Here is a 19,629-nt window from a genome sequence, read left to right on the forward strand (position 1 = left end):
CCAATGTTATGAAACACAAACATCAAGATGTTGAACCACTTTTTGTGATGCTTAAAAATAAAAATGCCGGCAAGTTTATAATAGGATGCGTGTACTTCCCACCCTCCCCTGCTTCAAGGCAATATATGAATCATGTTAAAGATGTGGAAACATTAAGATTTAAGTATCCTAGTGCCAAACTTATTGCAATAGGTGACTACAACTTACCAAATATATCTTGGAACCATGATGACCCTGAATTATCTGGTTTTAATATGTCTACTGCTAATCCTAGTGAGAGGGAGATACTGGGTATGTCTTATTACTTATCAATCCCACAACACTGTCGCTAACGTAAATAACCGTGTTCTTGATTTAGTTTTCTGCAGTAATTCTGCTACGGTATGTAAATCTTTAGAAGAGATATTACCTGTAGACGCCTCATCCTCCTCTGCACATAATTATCTCAAATGTTCATAAAAGTGTCAAGCCATGTTATAACTTATTTAAAGCACATTTTACAAAAATTGCTCAGTCAACAAATTAGCATTAAACATAAATAAATGTCAATTCATTAATTTTTACAAAATAAATATTCCTATATTTTTTCAGTATTCATTAAATGATGAAAATTTGAATAGTGTTAATAAAATTATTGATCTAGGCATTATGTTCGACAGTAAACTCACCTTTGTATGTCATATTATTAATATTATCAACAAGGCCCTAAAGATTCTTGGCTTTGTTTTGAGAGCTCCAAAAGATTTCAATAATTTTGGAACATTTATTATGTTATATAAAACCCCTGTCAAATGCCAACTTGAGTATAACTCTAAGTAATGGTCTCCATTTTTCAATATTCATTCAGATAACATTGAAAAGATTCAACGGAATTTTCTAAGGTTTGTAAACTATAAATTGCATATTTCTACACAAAGCATTGATTACAATTACCTCCTGGATAAAATGTCTTTTTTGAAACTTTCAGAAAGCAGAATAAGCACAGATTTACTGTTATAAAGAATACTACATTTTAAAATCGACTGTCCCGAATTACTTCAATTTATCAATATCCATGTTTCCAAAAAATCATGCCGACATTTCTTACCATTTACTTCTATAACACCACGACACTAGCCTACCAAAATTCTCCGACAACAAACATTCTGATATTGGTGATATATTACATCTTAAAACTAATCAAAATACATATTGTAGGTATATTCTTCTAAACACAAATAGACCTATGTACCCATAAAACTTCTTGGCTTCTAATATTTTGTTTTGTCGAATCTTCTAAATTCAAATATATGCGTGAGGATTCTTAGTTCCTGTTTTTCACATTTTTAACTATGAATTTTGTTCTGTGTTTTTGGCAACTTTTTTTGTCATTATTCTGTTGTGTTTTTCATTGTTCATATGTATTTTATTCAGTGTTTTTTTGCAACATTTTTTGTCATTATCTTTAAATTTGTCTTTAATTTTTTTATTTAATAAGTTTCGGGAATACCTGGAGGGGACTGATCCCACGTCTCCCTGTAAAGAACCGCCACTGCCTACTATAATATACACTACTAAATACAACACTATTATACCCCCTCCTCCTCCTGCAACCTTGATGGGTTAAATAGTCAATATATATGTTATAAAAGAGCACAATGTGCATTTTTATAATGATGAAAACTCAGATGCGAATCCCAGTACGATCAAGGGAGTTATATAATGTGGTAGCCCTCTACCCCTCATCCATGAAGAAGGTTCTCGTTTTTAAATGAAGAGCGTGCTTTTGAAGATATAAGGGTTGGATTTTTCACCCTCTAGATTTTTCTAGAACAGTCTACAACATTCGAGAGCATTCTACAACATTCCAGAACATCCCGGAACATTTTGGAATGTAGTGAAATAGTCTGGAACGTTCGAGAGCATTCAGGTACATCTCAGATCATAATGAACTAAAAACGGAATTCTTAAGAATGGAACGGGCCGTTTCCTGATAAATTTATAGAAAATTCGTAATCGCGACAATACATTGGTATCTCTAATAGTATAAAACAAAGTCACTATGCGCGTCCGTCTGTTTCTGCGCTTAGTTATTCTAAAATATGCGACGGAGTTTTATAGGGTTTTCACTATCATTTAGAGAATTTGTTCCGGAAGATTTTTTATACATAATACGTTGATATTATATTTATTGAAAGTAGCGTTGTCTGGATGTAGCCAATCAACGACATTTTCCATGGTGTCGATAAAAACATCATATCCAGTGACCTTGTTGAACTACAAAAGGTTAACGATAACTAATCAAAATATGTGCAAGTGAGTGAAGCGTACTTTTATTATATTATAAAGCTAATACATTGTAATAGAATCAAAAACATAGGTCAAATTTAAAACAGCGAAGGAATGGAATCATCTGTAAAATATCTGGGCTTAAATTTCGTTACAAGCTAAGAGGGGTATCGCTGTCTTTTAATAATCCCTCACATGTTTCCTTGCATAATCCATTTGTTTGAATCCGTATCGAATTTTTCTGAGTAAATTTTGTCGACAGTTGTTTTGTGGATATCCTTGTCGTCGTACGTGTTGTACGTATCCTTAACAAAAACATTTGTGTAAAGATCCATTTCTAAGTCTTTCTTTGACATGTTAATGTCAGTCTTGTGGAAGATCTTCACCTCTTTCAAAATCATGTTGGGAACCCAGAAGTCAATCATATCAATTGGTCGGTCAAGAGGGTAGCCTAAGGCGACGTCATCCAAAATGCGCTTGTTGGCGAAGAAGTCATACTTGACATCTTTCATCATTTTAACATCAGTAACGAGTTTCCCAAGATTTTCGACTGTACCGAAGGTCTTGCCCACGTGAAGGGGAGTAATCACAACGTACAACTGGAACAGCATACCTTCCGCCTTGCCCTTGGGGAGGAGCAGCCTGTCTGGGAAGCCAATGAAGGTATTGGTCTTGTCAAGGACAACTTCTTCGTTTCCGTTGATGATGGTGTTGAACTTCTTAATCAGTTCGATGGCTGGGGTACGATCCTCAGTTGTTGACATGAAATCGCGAGAGTTTCGTACGACAACGTTCTTGCCAGTCTTCAGTTTATAAATGAACTTGTCCATTTCCATGAAATTTTCCTTGTTCTTGTGCAACGTCAATTCCCGCTTCATGCTATCGTATTTTGGACCCAAAAAGATTCTGACAACGGCATCGGTTGTTTTTTCCGAAATTATGTCCAGCTTAACGTCGAACGGGTGGTGGTTGAGACGCGATTGGATAACCTTGAACATGAATTTGTCGCGGACCTCGTTCATCTCATCTCCCTTGCGGAAAACGGCATTGGTGATATCAACATCAACCTTATCGAAAAATGTGACAAGTTTGTCAACGGTAACATCTATCAGCTTGACTCCAGGGAAAATCAGCTCATCCCGAGTGTATGGCTTGAGCATATCCTTGAACATAAATAAGTTGTGCAAGAATCTTTTCGTCAGCTGGTAGAACATAGGATCACGGAGTGCAGTTTCATATGTCTCCAAAATAGTGGGATTGGTCATGTAGCTGTAAGAAGAGAAAAAATAATCATTAATAAAAATTATTCTTCTGTAGTTGTAATACGCAAGAACAATAAATATAGCTTCTTAGTCACAAAGCGATGATGTTCTTAACTGTACACACTCAAAAAAAATAACTCTATGTTTCTAAAACGCATGTAAAATAAAGAAAAAAAACTTTGTGATAAATTAATGCTGAAGGCAGTTATTTTTCTTAAGTTATTTTACTTACTCGTTAATGATATCATCACCATTGCCCAGCAATTTCTTGGCGGTCAATACTCCGAGCAGGTAGTAACGGGTGTTGATACAATCCTTGTTAGCCTGGATGATGTTTCCTAGCTTCTCAATATCCTCCGGCTTTTTCAGAGACAGCATCTTACCGTCCTCTGTTATAATGAAACCTTTGACAATGGCATCCCGAATACGTCTTTCATAATCATCAACTTCTGTCAGATCTATTAGGTTATCTTCTGTGAAGAGATTGAAATCATTGGGTCTTGATGGGAATGTCATTCCATTGAGGTGCTTCAGAGACGACTTGAATCCAGTCTTGATGTCCTTGGTCCACATGAATTTAGGGATTTCATCCATATTGTTGGAAAGTCTTTCCATGTAGTAACGAGCCAAAATCTGCTGGTGGGTGAAGAGGAACAACTCTCCTCTGCGGTACTTGACAAATCCAAACTCTTCGCTGTTCATCCAGAATGGAAAATTGGCGTGGAGATAGAAGTAGAAAGTGTTCAGGTCGATATCTTCGGTGAAATATGTTAATTTGTTCTCTTCATTAGTTGTCGTGTACCATCCACTGTAGTTGCTCTTGATGTAGAATGTATCGTCCCTTTTAAAGACTCCATAGTATTCAGCGAGTTTTCCATCAACAATGACTTCCTTCATCTTCAAAGTCTTTGCCTTCTCGATCACTTCGGTGTTGAAGAAGAGGAATGGGTATATTTCATACGGAGGAGGAAGTTTCATTCCACGAGTGTCCATACGATGAATAACGGCAACAGTCAAGGCGTACACAAACATTCCTTCATTGACGCGGTCTCTAGCCCAGCAAGCGACTCTATAGAAGGTTTGGAAATCCTTAGCGTAGTAGAACAAGTTAAACAGAGCCATAACCTCGTCTCTCTGCCTGTCATTGGTGATGGTGAAGATCTTGTTCTTTGGCAGCAGGCCGGTCTTGAGCAACTTGATGAAATCTTTTACTACAACGACATTCTGAAACAACAATAAAAGTTTTTTTTTGTGTTGTTTCTTCTTAGGGTTTGCATTCATACGATCAAATTTAATTTAATACCTTCACTAACGGTGGCTTGTTCGATGAAATATTTTAAATTATAACTTACTGTGAATTTATCCATATGAGCCTCGAAATGCCAATCCTTGCCGATCATCGCCTGGTCCTTGAAGTTGTTCAGAGTGTGCACGTGGCTCAAGAGACGCAGAATATCCTTGTTGCGAACTATAAATTCCTTGTCAACTAAAAGAGCAAACAGATGTTATTTTGTTGACTTTTGTCAATGGGCTGTGATAACTCAAATAGAATAACTATAGTATTGGTTGAATATTGTATTTTTCAATCAAAGTGGTTTATAATAAAAAAATGGAGGTACTATGATTAATATTATGTGAATTCCGAGTTATGAATTCTTGACTCTTAATAATGAGTTTACAATATTTTAATGGACTAGATATTATCGAAGTAATTTATAAGTACGCTTAGCTGCCTGGTTTTAATTATTATTATTAAAATTTAAAAAATAATTTGAATTTGGTTTTAAAATAATATGGAAATGTTTTTTATATTACCTGTGATATCCCTGCGTCCTAGCGTATTGTCCCCGAAACCCTCATCCTTGTCTAGGATGGAGTCCGTGATTTTGTTGGCGTTGGCCACTGCCAGGGAGACTAGACACAAGAAGAGGAACTTCATGTTGACTCTTGCCGGTGACAATTGTGCTTTTTGCAGAACTCGGAGCCCCTTTTAAACTGTGGCTTATCTCTCTTTCGGCCGCTGCAGTTTTATCTCTTGCAGATATGGGGCCTGTTGTTACAAATTTATCTCAGTTCTGCTTCAATTTTATACAGTTGGGTCAATTTTGTTTATTATTGAAGTAGAATATAATAACGATAAATCCAATCGACGCATGAATCAGAACAAGACACAGAAAATAAAAAGGAAACAGTCGCAACTGGGAAAATGAATCGAACCCAAGATCTCTATCTTACCGGGACAACACCTCAATCCACTCAACCACAGAATAATTAAAATGTACACCTCTATGAAAACAATGGTTCCAACCGCAATTTGACTTTTTTAATAATATATTTTTACTTCAAACGACAAAAAGTGTGGTGACAGTAATATTTATAATACATTTGTCTAATAAAATGTGTTTTTATTCCATTATCAGTAATTTTAGTTCAGGTTAGATCGAAAAAATATTGATTTTCAAAAATTATGTGTTTATAATAATACAATTTGGAAGAGTTTTTTGTCAGATTTAAAAAAAAACAGTTTTTGATACATTCATAAATATCCCATTTATATGGGTGTTATTCTCTCTCTCTGGTTTCAATCCTGGGATTGGTTTGCAGCAATTTTATCTACTCTCCTCTTCCATTCTTCCCTGTCTTGTGCGGCTCTTTTGACTTCTGCATATGATGAGCAGCGCACGTCCACCAGCAGGTCCTCCAGGTACTCTTGGTGTGGGCGTCCGCTAGAGTTGGTACCCTTGGTCATACCCTCTATTATGACATGCAAGAGGCCTTCTTGTCGTATAACATGGCCGATCCATCTTGCACGCCTTTCGGACAAGGTCCTGAGCAGGTGCCTTCCTCCTTCGATTCTTTGGAGAACCTCCTCATTTGTAACATGGTCTCTTCAGGAAATTCTTAACAGTTGGGGTGTTATTAAGAAGCGGAAATAGACACAAATGACTTTCTGAAAATATCTACATAAGAAATATAATAGTCAATATACCAAAGGCCTGGAGGATTAAAGAAATATAACAGTCATTACATCAAAGGCCTGGAGGATTAAAATAAATATAACAGTCAATATACCAAAGGACTGGAGGATTAAAAAAATATAACAGTATATATACCAAAGGCCTGGAGGATTAAAGAAATATAACAGTATATATACTAAAGGCCTGGAGGATTAAAATAAATATAACAGTCAATATACTAAAGACCTGGAGGATTAAAGAAATATTACAGTCATTACATCAAAGTCCTAGAAGATTAAAAGAAATATAACAGTCAATATACCAAAGGCCTGGAGGATTAAAAAAATATAACAGTCAATACACCAAAGGCCTGGAGGATTAAATAAATATAACAGTCATTACATCAAAGTCCTGGAGGATTAAAAGAAATATAACAGTCAATATACTAAAGGCCTGGAGGATAAAAAAAATATAACAGTCAATATACCAAAGGCCAGGAGGATTAAAGAAATATAATAGTCATTACATCAAAGGCCTGGAGAATTAAAATAAATATAACAGTCAATACACCAAAGGCCTGGAGGATTAAAGAAATATAACAGTCATTAAATCAAAGTCCTGGAGGATTAAAAGATATATAACAGTCAATATACCAAAGGCCTGGAGGATTAAAAAAATACAACAGTCAATATACCAAAGGCCTGGAGGATTAAAGAAATATAACAGTATATATACTAAAGACCTGGAGGATTAAATAAATATAACAGTCATTACACCAAAGGCCTGGAGGATTAAAAAAAGTATTCCAATAAAATCTATTTATCTTGGAAGTTTTCACAGACAGTGGGGAAATTCTTTATAGTAATAATAATAATATTGGACAATTTGTATAGCGCCGCTTTTGTGAGATATCACCCCAGGGGCGCTTGTTGGTAGATTGTCCGTCAATCGTTGTTTAAAAGTTCCTATTTTTTCCTAAATTATCCAAATTCATCTCTAATTTTTCTTTTAAGTTAATTTTATATAGTTGAATATGTTTGTACATGTTGGTATTTTAGTACCTACCAAACCAACTGCACAGAATTGCTAATAATGCTTAGATATTGAGTTCTGCCGATCTTCCTGGGAGATATAACAATAATATAAGTAAAACAATGATACCAACATCTAAAACTAGCACACGATAAGAACAATAAATTCATTTCGATATCAAATCTCACCACCTTTAAATATTTTTGTTATTTTTTTTTGGGGTGTTTTGCCGTGTTGCGATAACTCTTTCTTTAGCCAACGTTTCGGACAGCCCTGCAGATTCCATCATCAGGGCAGATGTATTATCTATGAGATAACACATCTGCCCTGATGATAGACACTGCAATGCTGTCCAAAACGTTGGCTAAAGAAGGAGCTAGCGCAACACGACATAACACCCCAAAAACAAATAACAAAAATACTTTTGGCCGTGAAAATCATAAGTCATCTTTTGAATTACTGTCCAAAAAAGCCCTTTTAATTTTTTTGAAATTTTTTAACGTACGACTCCAACTTATTGATATTTTATTCAACAAAGTGGGTCAAAATAAATGTTGAAGCGAGCCGCTTGCAGCAATTGTTACCCACTTAAAAATACCTTTATTTTTTAATATTTTTATGTGATAGCCGCACATGAGTCCCATCTGTACCCAACCATCTGGAACCTGCGAGATTATGGTATCCCCAATTGTGAGGATGAAGGTAGTAGTGAAGGGAAGGGGATAGAGAAGATGAAGGTGGGGAAGTACCTCGCTATTTAGATCTGGTCAAAAAAAAGGCTAAAGCCACAAACAAAATTTCGATTCTTAATTCGGAATACTTTGATCACAAGTGCTGAAAGTATCGTTAACTCTCTCGAACTTGTCGCAAATATAGTATATATTATTTTTAATGATTAAATTGTAAAAATAGCTACCTCCGGAATCGTAGTCAAGGATTATTACTTGTGTCTATTCAAACACGGAGGCCGTCTAGAGGCTGTTCTGAACTTTGCAGCGCTTGGGCAAGAACAAAGTAATAACGCAAATATATTTTTCTATGATATTAATCCGGATTACCTGCAGGTTGCCTTACTAAAATGAGCTAACATTGACATATAAAACAAAGAACGAACAGTTTTCAAATATTAATGCGTCTTTTTAGCATTAAAACATGCTTCTTTATTTATGTAGTCACAGGCGTGTTCATTAGTAATCATTATTCCTCTTTGTGGAGATGTACGAGTATCTTGTCGCTAAGTGGCTAATCGCTGGTGCAGTTGTGTGATGTTTGCGAATTTTCCCTACATCTATATGCAAGTATTTCTTATCGTTCAACTTACATTCATTCTCTATGGTTTACATGGCAAGTTCTCTAAGTAATTGCTCCAGTAATAACAGTGATTATTAACAAAATAAAATAATCTAACCTTACTTAATTACAACTGTGAATAAAGTGATTATAAAACTGTGTTAAGTGTTATAAATTTACACGTTTATACGTCCGTAAACTGCAAAAACAAGAACAAATAGTTACAGACTTGACAGCTGCAAGCAACTATTACAACAATAATATTTCCAATATCAGAAGTAACTGAAATAAACATTTAATATGCCTCTTTTCGACAAAACGCACTGTGCTCAGTGCAAAAAGGCAACAAACATTGAAAAAGACATACGTTGTGCAAAATGTAGTATTTTCACACTACATGTAGCGGCCTAACTCGCGCCGAATTACAGTCATTCACGGCGAGGTCGGCACATACTCTTTCGTTCATATGCGACTTCTGTGTCACGCCAAAAGCTGCCTCTCCTCAGGATGAAAAATTAATAGAGAAGCTGAGCGCCGAAGTGAAAAAACTACTTAAGTGTGAATTGACTGATATAAGCAAAGCAAACGATTTTTTCTCTAAAAAAATTGATGATTATGAGGAAGAAAAGAAAAAAATTTACCAAAAAATAAAAGAAGTACAAAATGAAAACAAAACTTTAAAACAAATGGTCAACAAAATTCAACAAAATGCTCTTGAGACGTCTATAGAAATCCAAGGACTGGAATTAAAAGAAAATGAAAATCCTAACATACCGGTGGAACTCATACTGAAGAAATTAGAGTGCGATGATCTACTTCTGCACAACAGCATTGAAAACTGCTACTCAACAAAAAAATCAATCACATTGAAATTAAGAACAAAAGAAGCTAAAAACAGAATACTTTCCCAAAAAAAGAAAGTTGGGTATTTTACTGCAAAGGATATGAAATACTCTTCTTCTGAAACAAAGATTTACATAAATGAGAAGCTTACGCCCGCCAACAACCAACTTCTTTGGCTAGCAAGATCGACAAAATCTATGGGTTACAAATTTGCTTGGACAAAAAACGGAAATGTATTACTACGAAAAAACCAGGATTCACCAATAATCTACGTGAAGGACGCGAATGATATTCCACTTTAATAATTCGGACCCCATATAAAAAAAGACAAAATTAAATAAAAAAACTTCACACAAAATGGCTTACGCCGACAATATTGTTCCTAAAACCCAAGAATGCGATAACTTCATTAAAATAAATGCAACTTTCGAAGATACTAACTTCAACATGCTGAACATGAATATAAGAAGTATCCGGTAACACTATGACGAATTCTGTATCTTTTTAAATTCTCTATCTTTCCAGCTAGATATAATAATACTTACTGAAACCCAAATGCGAGAATGTGTCCCTTTCAGCTTACCTAACTTTAATACCTTGTCAATACCCTCTAGACATACCTCTCATGATAGCCTTACTTTATTTTATAATACTCTATCTTTATCCAACATAAATGTAAATATACTAAAATTCCATTACTCTGATGCTGTCCACGTTACTTTTGCTTTAAGGGGAAAAAAACATTCAGTATTGGCTATATATCGATCTCCCTCTTTATCCACAAATCTATTCATTCTCGAAATTGAATCATTCATAAATGAAATTAATGTGAACCAATTCGATTTTTCCTTCATTGTAGGAGATATCAACATAAACATACAAAACGCAATATTAAATCCAACTGCAAATGAATACTTGAACTTACTGTATACCAAAGGTTATCTATCTTACGTGAACTGTACCACTAGGCCTAATCATCCAAATGATTCATGTTTAGATCACATATTCCTCAAATCAAATAAAAGTTACCCACATAGATCTGCTACCTTCAAAATTGACATAACATACCACTATCCTACCTTCTATGGTCATTGTACTGAAAATTACCTAACTACACAGATCACATTAACGGTCAGCAAATCAAAACCAAAATTAATTACATATCTCTAGACATCTCACTAACAGCCGAAACATGGGTCTCAGTGCTTTCTAATGATGACACAAATATATATCTCTAAATAACTTTTATGATATAATCCAAAACCATATTGAAAAATGTTATGAACCATTAGCAGCACCAAAAAGTAAACACAGACACATAAAACCATGGATTACACGTGGACTAATAATCTCAATTCAGCATAGAAATACACTGTTCAAATCTTATAAAACTCATGAAAAGCATTGCCTATCCACCAATGAAACACAAATTACAGCAAACGTAACCATTATATTATATAAAGAAATTATCTAAATACTCTTATAAAAAAATGCAAACACCGGTATTACTCTGAACAACTACAAAAAGCACAAAACGACTCACGAAAAACATGGAACATCATAAAACATGAGATCTCAAACAGGAATCAAAAAACACAAAATTCCTCAAAAAATTATAACTGAAAATAATATAATCTTTGATAATCCTAAAGATATTGCAACCAATTTCAACCACTTTTTTACTAACATCGCCTCTACTCTAATTGACAATAATCCTTCTCTTAGCTTGCACTCTCAGCATGTACCCCCAGACTTTCTGAAGACTAAAAATTTTACCTTCGAACTATCCGAATTTCCCGAAATAACTGAACTTGAAATCGCAAACCACATTGACAATCTAAACGCTAGGTCTGCAAATGGCCCAGACAACTTAAGTAACACTACAATTAAATCTATAAAAAAACATATAATCAAACCATTACACCATATATTTAACGCATGCATCAGAGATAGTATTTTTTCCGAATAAATTCAAACTAGCTAACATCATCCCAATACACAAATCAGGACCTAGATGTAAAACAGACAACTACAGACCAATCACATTAACTTCTCAATTGTCTAAGATATTAGAAAAATGCATTAAAAAACGTATCGTCGATTTTCTAGAATCAAACTCACTCCTTTCACCTAACCAATATGGCTTTAGAACTAAACTAGGTACTGATGATGCTATATTTAATTTAACCAAAAACATTTATTCTAACCTGGACTCAAACATCAAAACTTTAACCTTTTTTTGATTTAAAGAAAGCCTTTGACACAGTCAACCATAAAACTCTCTTAAAGAAAATATCCAACATTGGAATTAAACATAAATGTCTCATGCTGTTACAAAATTATATATTGAATCGCCAACAATGCACAAAAATTGGAAAATATTTGAGCAATTTTGATTTAGTAAAACATGGTGTACCACAAGGAACTGTATTGGGACCGCTACTCTTTTTAATATATATAAATGACTTATGTTATATTAAAATACCTGGTAAAATTTTCTCATTTGCTGACGATACTGCAATAACAGTCCAAGGAAAATCATGGGAAGATACTACTAATAAAGCTAACAAATGTATTACTATTGTCAAAGAGTGGCTAGATAGAAACCTACTTACCCTAAATTATGATAAAACTATTTGTATTCCTTTCTATAACACACAAAAGTCGGCTCCTAAAACCAATCTTAATTTGAAGTTTCATAACGTAAATTGTAACCCAAACACATTCTGTAACTGTGAGGAGATGAAATCTGGAAAACTTATTAAGTATTTAGGTGTAACTATATATTGTCAACTTAAAGGGACCAGCCATATTGAAAAAACTGTTAACAAATTGAGATACCTAAAATATATTTTTAAAAGAATGAGTAATGTAGTAAATATAAAAACCATGAAACTAGTTTATGACTCACTAGTTCATTCATCTCTTTCCTATGGAATAATTGGCTGGGGTGGAAATTTCAACAATCATGTAAAACCACTTGTTCGAAAAACGAACAGGGGTTGGAATAGCCGCACTTTAAAGGGCTATTCCACACAGATAAAGTATAAATGAATTATATGGCTTGTGACAGGCGATGCAAAAACACAATACATAACGTTAATCCACAATCAACTTACCGGGAGGAGATGGTGAAATCTGCATAGTGAGCATCATCTGTCAGCACTGGGACGTTTAGCGTGGTTGTTAGCACTCGTTATTTTAGATTAAATTGCGATAAAAATACGTCTTATGATTATTCCGATTAGACAATCGGCGATCGAGAGTTGACAGGACGAACCGTTTTTGTGCAACTGCTCGGCCCACGGCCTCCGTGGATCCAGCTGACATGTGCGAAATTTAAACTATACAGTTCAAATTCTGACGATACGATTGGTTAGTACACGGCCTGTCAAAAGCAATTGGCGTTACGGAACATTCCGCCCACCAAAATACAACAACGTGTATTTTAAAGAAAATTTAGAAACAAAACGGGCAATGCTGTGGAACGTTGCGTGAACGAAGAAATAGTGAAAAGAGAGAAGAAAAAGAAAAAAATATATATTAATAATAATAATGAAAATGATAAGAAAGAATGCGCCGCGGAAGCGAAGATGATTAGTCACATTGACTAGGCAATGGACATAATTTGGTTAATGTAGAGCGATGTAGAGCGTCTATCACAAGAGAAGTAAGCTTAGATTCGCGAGGAAGTAGGGCAGGATGTTTATACTCGAATTCGAGCCCAGATCGAGATAACCTGCCACCCACCCTGAGCACACCGTGGTCGTCAATGAAGGGATTAAGCTTCCGCATTTGTTTCGACATAAGGTTGCCCTCTTTCAAGCGCGTGATATCATCATTAAAATGTACATGTTGAGTGCGTTTAACTACTGTCAAAAGTGAAGTGTGAATTTCGGCACGGTTTAATGGAAGATACAAACGACGAGATTCTTTATTCTGTAGGTTGTAGATGAATCTAAAACAGTAACCGAGAATGCGTTGGATCTTCTGAATCGAAGAAAATTTAATTAGTAATAGGTCCACCAGATTTTCGTCCTGTTGGACAAATAACGATCGAACTCGTTCCTCAGAGTGAAGTTCAATTTCGTCGACATTGCCATCGAAAGACGGCCAAGAATAGAATGACTGGATCCGCCACGAAGGCCCCGCCCACCATAACGTGTGATCGATCAGGTCGGCTGGGGATTGACCACAAGAAGCGACATCCGCTGGATTATCTCCAGATGACACGTGATGCCAGGAAGTCCCGTCGAGAGCATCTTGAATGTGACTGACACGGTTAGCCACGAAAGTCTTCCAGCGACACGAAAGAGAACGTAACCAGGCGAGCACGATGGTTGAATCCGACCACGCAAAGGTATTGGAGATCGGAAGCAATGGTACGTATAAATCTTTGACGAATTTCAATAGATCTGCTAGAAGAACTGCCGCACACAGTTCAAGGCGAGGCAATGAAATCTTTTTTGTGGGGGCGACTCGAGACTTGGCGCAAACCAAATATATTTGGACTTTATCGTCAACATCCATGATTCGCAAGTAAACTACCGCGCCATATCCAAGTTCCGAACTATCTGAGAAGCCATGAAGTTGACATGACTCCATGTGAGGGAATGACACCCATCGAGGGATTTTGAACGACTTCAAGAGCGGTAATTGTTTAGTATAACGATCCCATTGACGAACAATGTCAACAGAGGGGGTGTCATCCCACCCAACCTTTAAAACCCACAACTTTGGTACTAGAGATTTGGCGAAAAACGTCAAAGGGCATAGAAAAACGAGAGGGTCAAAAACCCGAGCGACTTCACTGTGGATAGTGCGTTTAGTAAACTCGCGATCGAGGCATAAGACTTCGAATGAAAATGTATCATGTCGTGGCTCCCACTTTAATCCCAATACCTTGAGAATGTGAGAGTTATCAACATCCATGGACACCAAGTCATTGAGGCAGTATTCCGGAGGCAGATCGGCGAGTAATTCTGGTTTGTTACTAGCCCACTTCAGCAATTCGAATTGACCTCGTTTGAACAGCTCGATAACTTCGGTTTTCGTTTGTTGAGCTTGTTCCAAGCTGTTACAACCGGTGACGATGTCATCTATGTAAATATCCGAAGTTAGCACACGACGCGCTAGCAGTAAATCATAACCTTCATATTTGGTCAACTGTTTGACAGTACGACAGGCTAAAAATGGGGCGGAGGAGACACCATAGGTTACAGTGTTTAGTTGGTACTCTTGGGTGGGTTCCGACGAATGAAAACGCCAAAATATTCTTTGGAAAGCACGATCTGGTTCTTGAACCAATATTTGGCGATACATTTGTCGTACATCAACAGTAAACACCACCGATGGTATACGGAATTTTAGCAAAAGCTCCAGCAGGTTCTTTTGAAGCTTTGGACCGATAAGCAAGGTATCATTTAACGAGGATCCGTTCACATCCGTCGCTGAGGCGTCGAAAACCACTCTTAACTTAGTGCTAGCGCTGCTTGGACGAAGATTGCAATGATGAGGTATGTGATACTTTCCCTTGTGCAAATCTTTTCCAGGAACACGAGTCATGGGACCACTGTGTAAATAATCAGTCATGAAAGCAGAATATTGTTCACGTAAGGTTGGATTTGCTATGAGTTTGCGCTCGAGGGAATGGAATCTACGTAAAGCGATCTCACGCGACCCTGGAAAAGAGATATCCCTTCCCCTTTCTCGGAAAGGCAAGGATACGATGTATCTTCCCGAAGTGTCCCGTGAGTGGTCAGTGTAGTACATTTGTTCACAAAGTTGTTCCTCAGGAGTGAGGTGTGAAGACTGGGGAATGGTGTCTAACTCCCACAGTGGCTGGACCTCTTCGTGGAGCCGGTCTTCGTTAGTAACGATGAAAGAATTCGTTTCATGAGCAGTGTTCGAACCAACTGAACCTAGAAGAAGCCAACCAAATGCAGAATTGAAAGCTGATGGCTGACGTGGACCACCATTCAAATTACCAGGTCTCAGAAGAGAAGAGAAAACCTCAGCACCCAAAAGAAGATCAATCGGTCCCGGTTTGTGACAGTCAGGATCGGCAAGAGGCAAGTCTCTCAACTGATGCCGCGATGACTTATCTAGACGAACAGTTGGCATGTTGCCACAGATACTAGGCAGCGTAAGTGCCTTGATGTTGAAGAGAACCCGTCCCTTAACACCGATCTCTAATTGAATGATTCCTGACGTGGTTGCGGGAGATTGGCCTAAGCCGCTAACTCTCAGAGAACTGGCTTGACGAGGGATGCCTACGAGCTCCGCAGCACGATCGGTGATGAAGTGAGCTTGACTGCCCGAATCGATCAATGCGCGAAAGGTTTGGAAACGGCCGGATGAATCGCGAATGCCAACATTGGCGGTTGACAATAGTACTATGGACTTGTCTCCTAAGTTGGTGAGGACCTGAATTTTAGAGTCAGAAGAAGGCTCCTGGTCCGTAGACGTCGTGGAGTGTTGATACTGATCTTCCAAAGAAGCGTTTTCGTCTCGATGGAGCAAAGTATGATGTTTTTGCTGACATTTTTGACATGTAAACAAAGATTTACAATCTTTAAGATAATGAGAAGAATGAAGACAATTGAAACACCAACGGTGTGATTGAACAAACTGTAGGCGATCCTGAACTGACTTGAGTGCAAATAGCTTGCACTTGGAAATGGAGTGGTCTTCCCCACAACAGGAGCATTTCAGGTGAGTGGTGGAGTTCGAGGACCTATTTGTTTTAGGCTGTCCTTTCTTAAGATCGCAAAGAAGCGCTGAAGTGCGTTTTTTGGCAGCCTGATTAAAGTTCCGTGCAAGAGGTTTGTCAATAGTACTGCTATCGCGAGTCGAAAAATGTAAGTCTCGTACAAGAGCTTCGCATTTGTTATAAAGAAACTCTTTGAGTTTCAAATATGAAGGCAGGTCGGTAGGAGACTGCAGTTGTTCGAATGCGCATCTTGTAGGTGAATCTAATTTCGACAGAATTAAATAACAAAGCACGAAGTCCCAATTATCTATTGGGAGATCCAATTCTTTTAAAATTGTTAAATCTTCATTAAATACATCGAACACGCGACGAAATTCAAAAGGATCGGTAGGCGGAAAACTTAAATTTAGCATTTCCCGCCAACACGTAAATGCGAGTTCACGCGCGTTACGATAGCGCGCGGTTAATCTTTGATATGCTTCAACGTAGTGAGCTCCTTGTACTGGAAATGTCCGAATTAACCCTAAAGCTTCTCCAGATAAACATGAGAACAAATACTGCATGCGTTCGATGTTGGATAAAGATTTGTTTTCATGAATCAGAGCGTTAAACATGTCGTAAAATTCGGGCCATTGCTTGACATTTCCAGAAAATATTGGAATGTTTATTTTTGGTAATTTAACGTTTGTGCACGCATTCGCGGTTTTACAATCGAGAGGCTGACTGGTTAACTCCTGGTAAATTTCGACAATTTGATAGTACATCTCGTCAAAGGTTTCGCGAATTTTATCCTCATCAATTTCGTTTGTGTCATCTAAAGCTAATATTTCCGCGTGAGACGTTTCAAATTCAAGAACTATCTTTTCCAGAGTAGTATAATGCGCTAACAGTAAGTTGCACTTAGTTGCATCGTGCAAAGCGCTTTTTGCTATTTCATGTGTCTTGACTAACCTATTATTCGCTAATGTCCGTTTCCGGCGCAATGTTTGAATGGCTGGGGCCATGTTGAATAAACACGATTGGAAACGTACCCAACAACGAAACAAAATAAATGATAATAATTTAATCTATTATAATGATATGCGCGGTAGGTCGTAAATACTCAAGCGCTAGGTACCTACCTAATTACTGTTCGAATTGATTATTATTCAAAATTTAAGAAACATTCCACAGCATTATCCGTTTTGGCATAGATAGATTAAAATCTTAAAGTTCCCTAGTTTCGGCACCAAAAGTGTTCGAAGAACGAACAGGGGTTGGAATAGCCGCACTTTAAAGGGCTATTCCACACAGATAAAGTATAAATGAATTATATGGCTTGTGACAGGCGATGCAAAAACACAATACATAACGTTAATCCACAATCAACTTACCGGGAGGAGATGGTGAAATCTGCATAGTGAGCATCATCTGTCAGCACTGGGACGTTTAGCGTGGTTGTTAGCACTCGTTATTTTAGATTAAATTGCGATAAAAATACGTCTTATGATTATTCCGATTAGACAATCGGCGATCGAGAGTTGACAGGACGAACCGTTTTTGTGCAACTGCTCGGCCCACGGCCTCCGTGGATCCAGCTGACATGTGCGAAATTTAAACTATACAGTTCAAATTCTGACGATACGATTGGTTAGTACACGGCCTGTCAAAAGCAATTGGCGTTACGGAACACCACTAGAAATTGCACAAAAATCAATTATTAAGATAATGTACCAAAAGACTAAATCCTATCCCTCTAAACAATTGTTCCAAGAAACTGAAATATTGGACCTTAAGCAGACCTATAGTGCTCAATGTCTTAAATTTATTTATACGCGACCACAAAACTTTATTAAAAATTCAAATCGTGCCAGCGAACGACATGGCGCTTGTGAATATGCTATGCCTCACTGCAAAACCAGGTTGGCCCAAAGGCATATTAGTTTTATTGCTCCAAAAATTTATAATTCTTTATGTACAACCTTTAAAAGGGACACGTGTGTAAACCTTCAATCTTTTAAAAAGTAAGTACATCAAATCTTGGCTAAAAAACACTGAACTAGATATTTTTTTCTTATAAGTTTTAGCAAAGCTATCTGTAACATTTATATCCATGTATACATTATTTTTTATTATTTCACATACATACAAAACAGCGGATATATTTTATTGTTTGTAATGCTTTGTCTGCTAATTCACTTTTTAAGATGTCTTCAAAAACTAGTATTTACCTTATTTTTTGTGTTATTTTAAAACTTTTACATATTACATGATTTAGTTTCTTGTATTGCATCTCTACAGTAACTCTTTTAAAATAACTTAAATTTATATTTAATATTGTATCTCCACTTAAACCATAGAAATAAGATAAAAATACTTATAATACTAACACTCAGGCTTCGCCTTCGTGGGATTTTTTTTTAATTATGTACATTTATTTCAATATTTTTTATCCATTTTTCAATATTTTATGTAACGATGTATGTATAAAAAAAATTCAATAATAAAAAATAAAAAAACGTGAACAATATCAGTTAAAAAATTTTTATTAACAATATCAGCTCGGTCCATTTATTGTTGTTCCTATTTCTCTGGCTTAAATATTGCAAAGGAATTCAGTTGAAGGTGATATTATGTAAAGTGTAAATCATTCATCGAAATGACTTCGCTATAAAAAGACCTGAAAAATCTGGGAAAAAATAGTAGGAACGATAAAGACATCATATCGATGGCCTAAAGCACAAATGTGTTAAATGCAATTTGAAAATTGAATTCATAAGAATACTCCAGGTTAATTATAAGATGTAAAGCAACAAAATGAATATAAATGTCAGCTTTTTATCCATTCTAGATAAAATAAGTAATTTAAATTTTACACGAAACATCTATTTACAAAAGTAACCTTGATACATGCTTCAAAAGACGTAATTGTTTTTACTTAAACTGGCCATCGATATGAAATAATCGTTGAAGGCAATAATCGAATCTAGGAATTGAACCCAGGGCCTCTTCTTGCTCTGCTCTGGAAGTGCTCTGACCACTGATCTAATTCGACCATATCAACTTGACTGCTGAATTGAACCCAGGGCCTCTTCTTGCTCTGCTCTGGAAGTGCTCTGACCACTGATCTAATTCAACCATATCAACTTGATTACTGAATTGAACCCAGGGCCTCTTCTTGCTCTGCTCTGGAAGTGCTCTAACCACTGATCTAATTCGACCATATCAACTTGACTACTGAATTGAACCCAGGGCCTCTTCTTGCTCTGCTCTGGAAGTGCTCTGA

At 36.5% G+C, this 19,629-nt stretch overlaps 2 protein-coding genes across 2 annotated transcripts in view; one reads left to right on the plus strand and one right to left on the minus strand.

Annotated features, from left to right (window-relative positions):
• The window catches only part of LOC149419379 (uncharacterized), a 184,259-nt gene that overhangs the window by 75,471 nt on the left and 89,159 nt on the right, over positions 1 to 19,629 (plus strand). The window lies entirely within an intron of this gene.
• LOC149419381 (basic juvenile hormone-suppressible protein 2-like) lies at positions 2,291 to 5,505 on the minus strand. The gene is made up of 4 exons (XM_089638262.1): positions 5,346 to 5,505; positions 4,883 to 5,016; positions 3,763 to 4,754; positions 2,291 to 3,537 (listed from the first exon to the last, which is right to left on the minus strand). The coding sequence occupies exons 1-4, from the start codon at positions 5,467 to 5,469 to the stop codon at positions 2,460 to 2,462; spliced, it is 2,328 nt and encodes a 775-aa protein (XP_089494388.1). The 5' UTR covers positions 5,470 to 5,505; the 3' UTR covers positions 2,291 to 2,459.

This window comes from Hesperophylax consimilis, chromosome 12 (assembly GCF_061612785.1).
Source record: "Hesperophylax consimilis isolate HC1 chromosome 12, BYU_Hcon_1.0, whole genome shotgun sequence".
Lineage (NCBI taxonomy): Eukaryota > Metazoa > Arthropoda > Insecta > Trichoptera > Limnephilidae > Hesperophylax > Hesperophylax consimilis.

Coding starts and splice junctions, on each gene's coding strand:
- LOC149419381 (XM_089638262.1), bottom strand. CDS start 5,469: ATGAAGTTCCTCTTCTTGTGTCTAGTCTCCCTGGCAGTGGCCAACGCC. Junction 5,017..5,345: donor AGGACGCAGGGATATCACAG/GTAATATAAAAA, acceptor TTGCTCTTTTAG/TTGACAAGGAATTTATAGTT. Junction 3,538..3,762: donor GGTGATGATATCATTAACGA/GTAAGTAAAATA, acceptor CTCTTCTTACAG/CTACATGACCAATCCCACTA.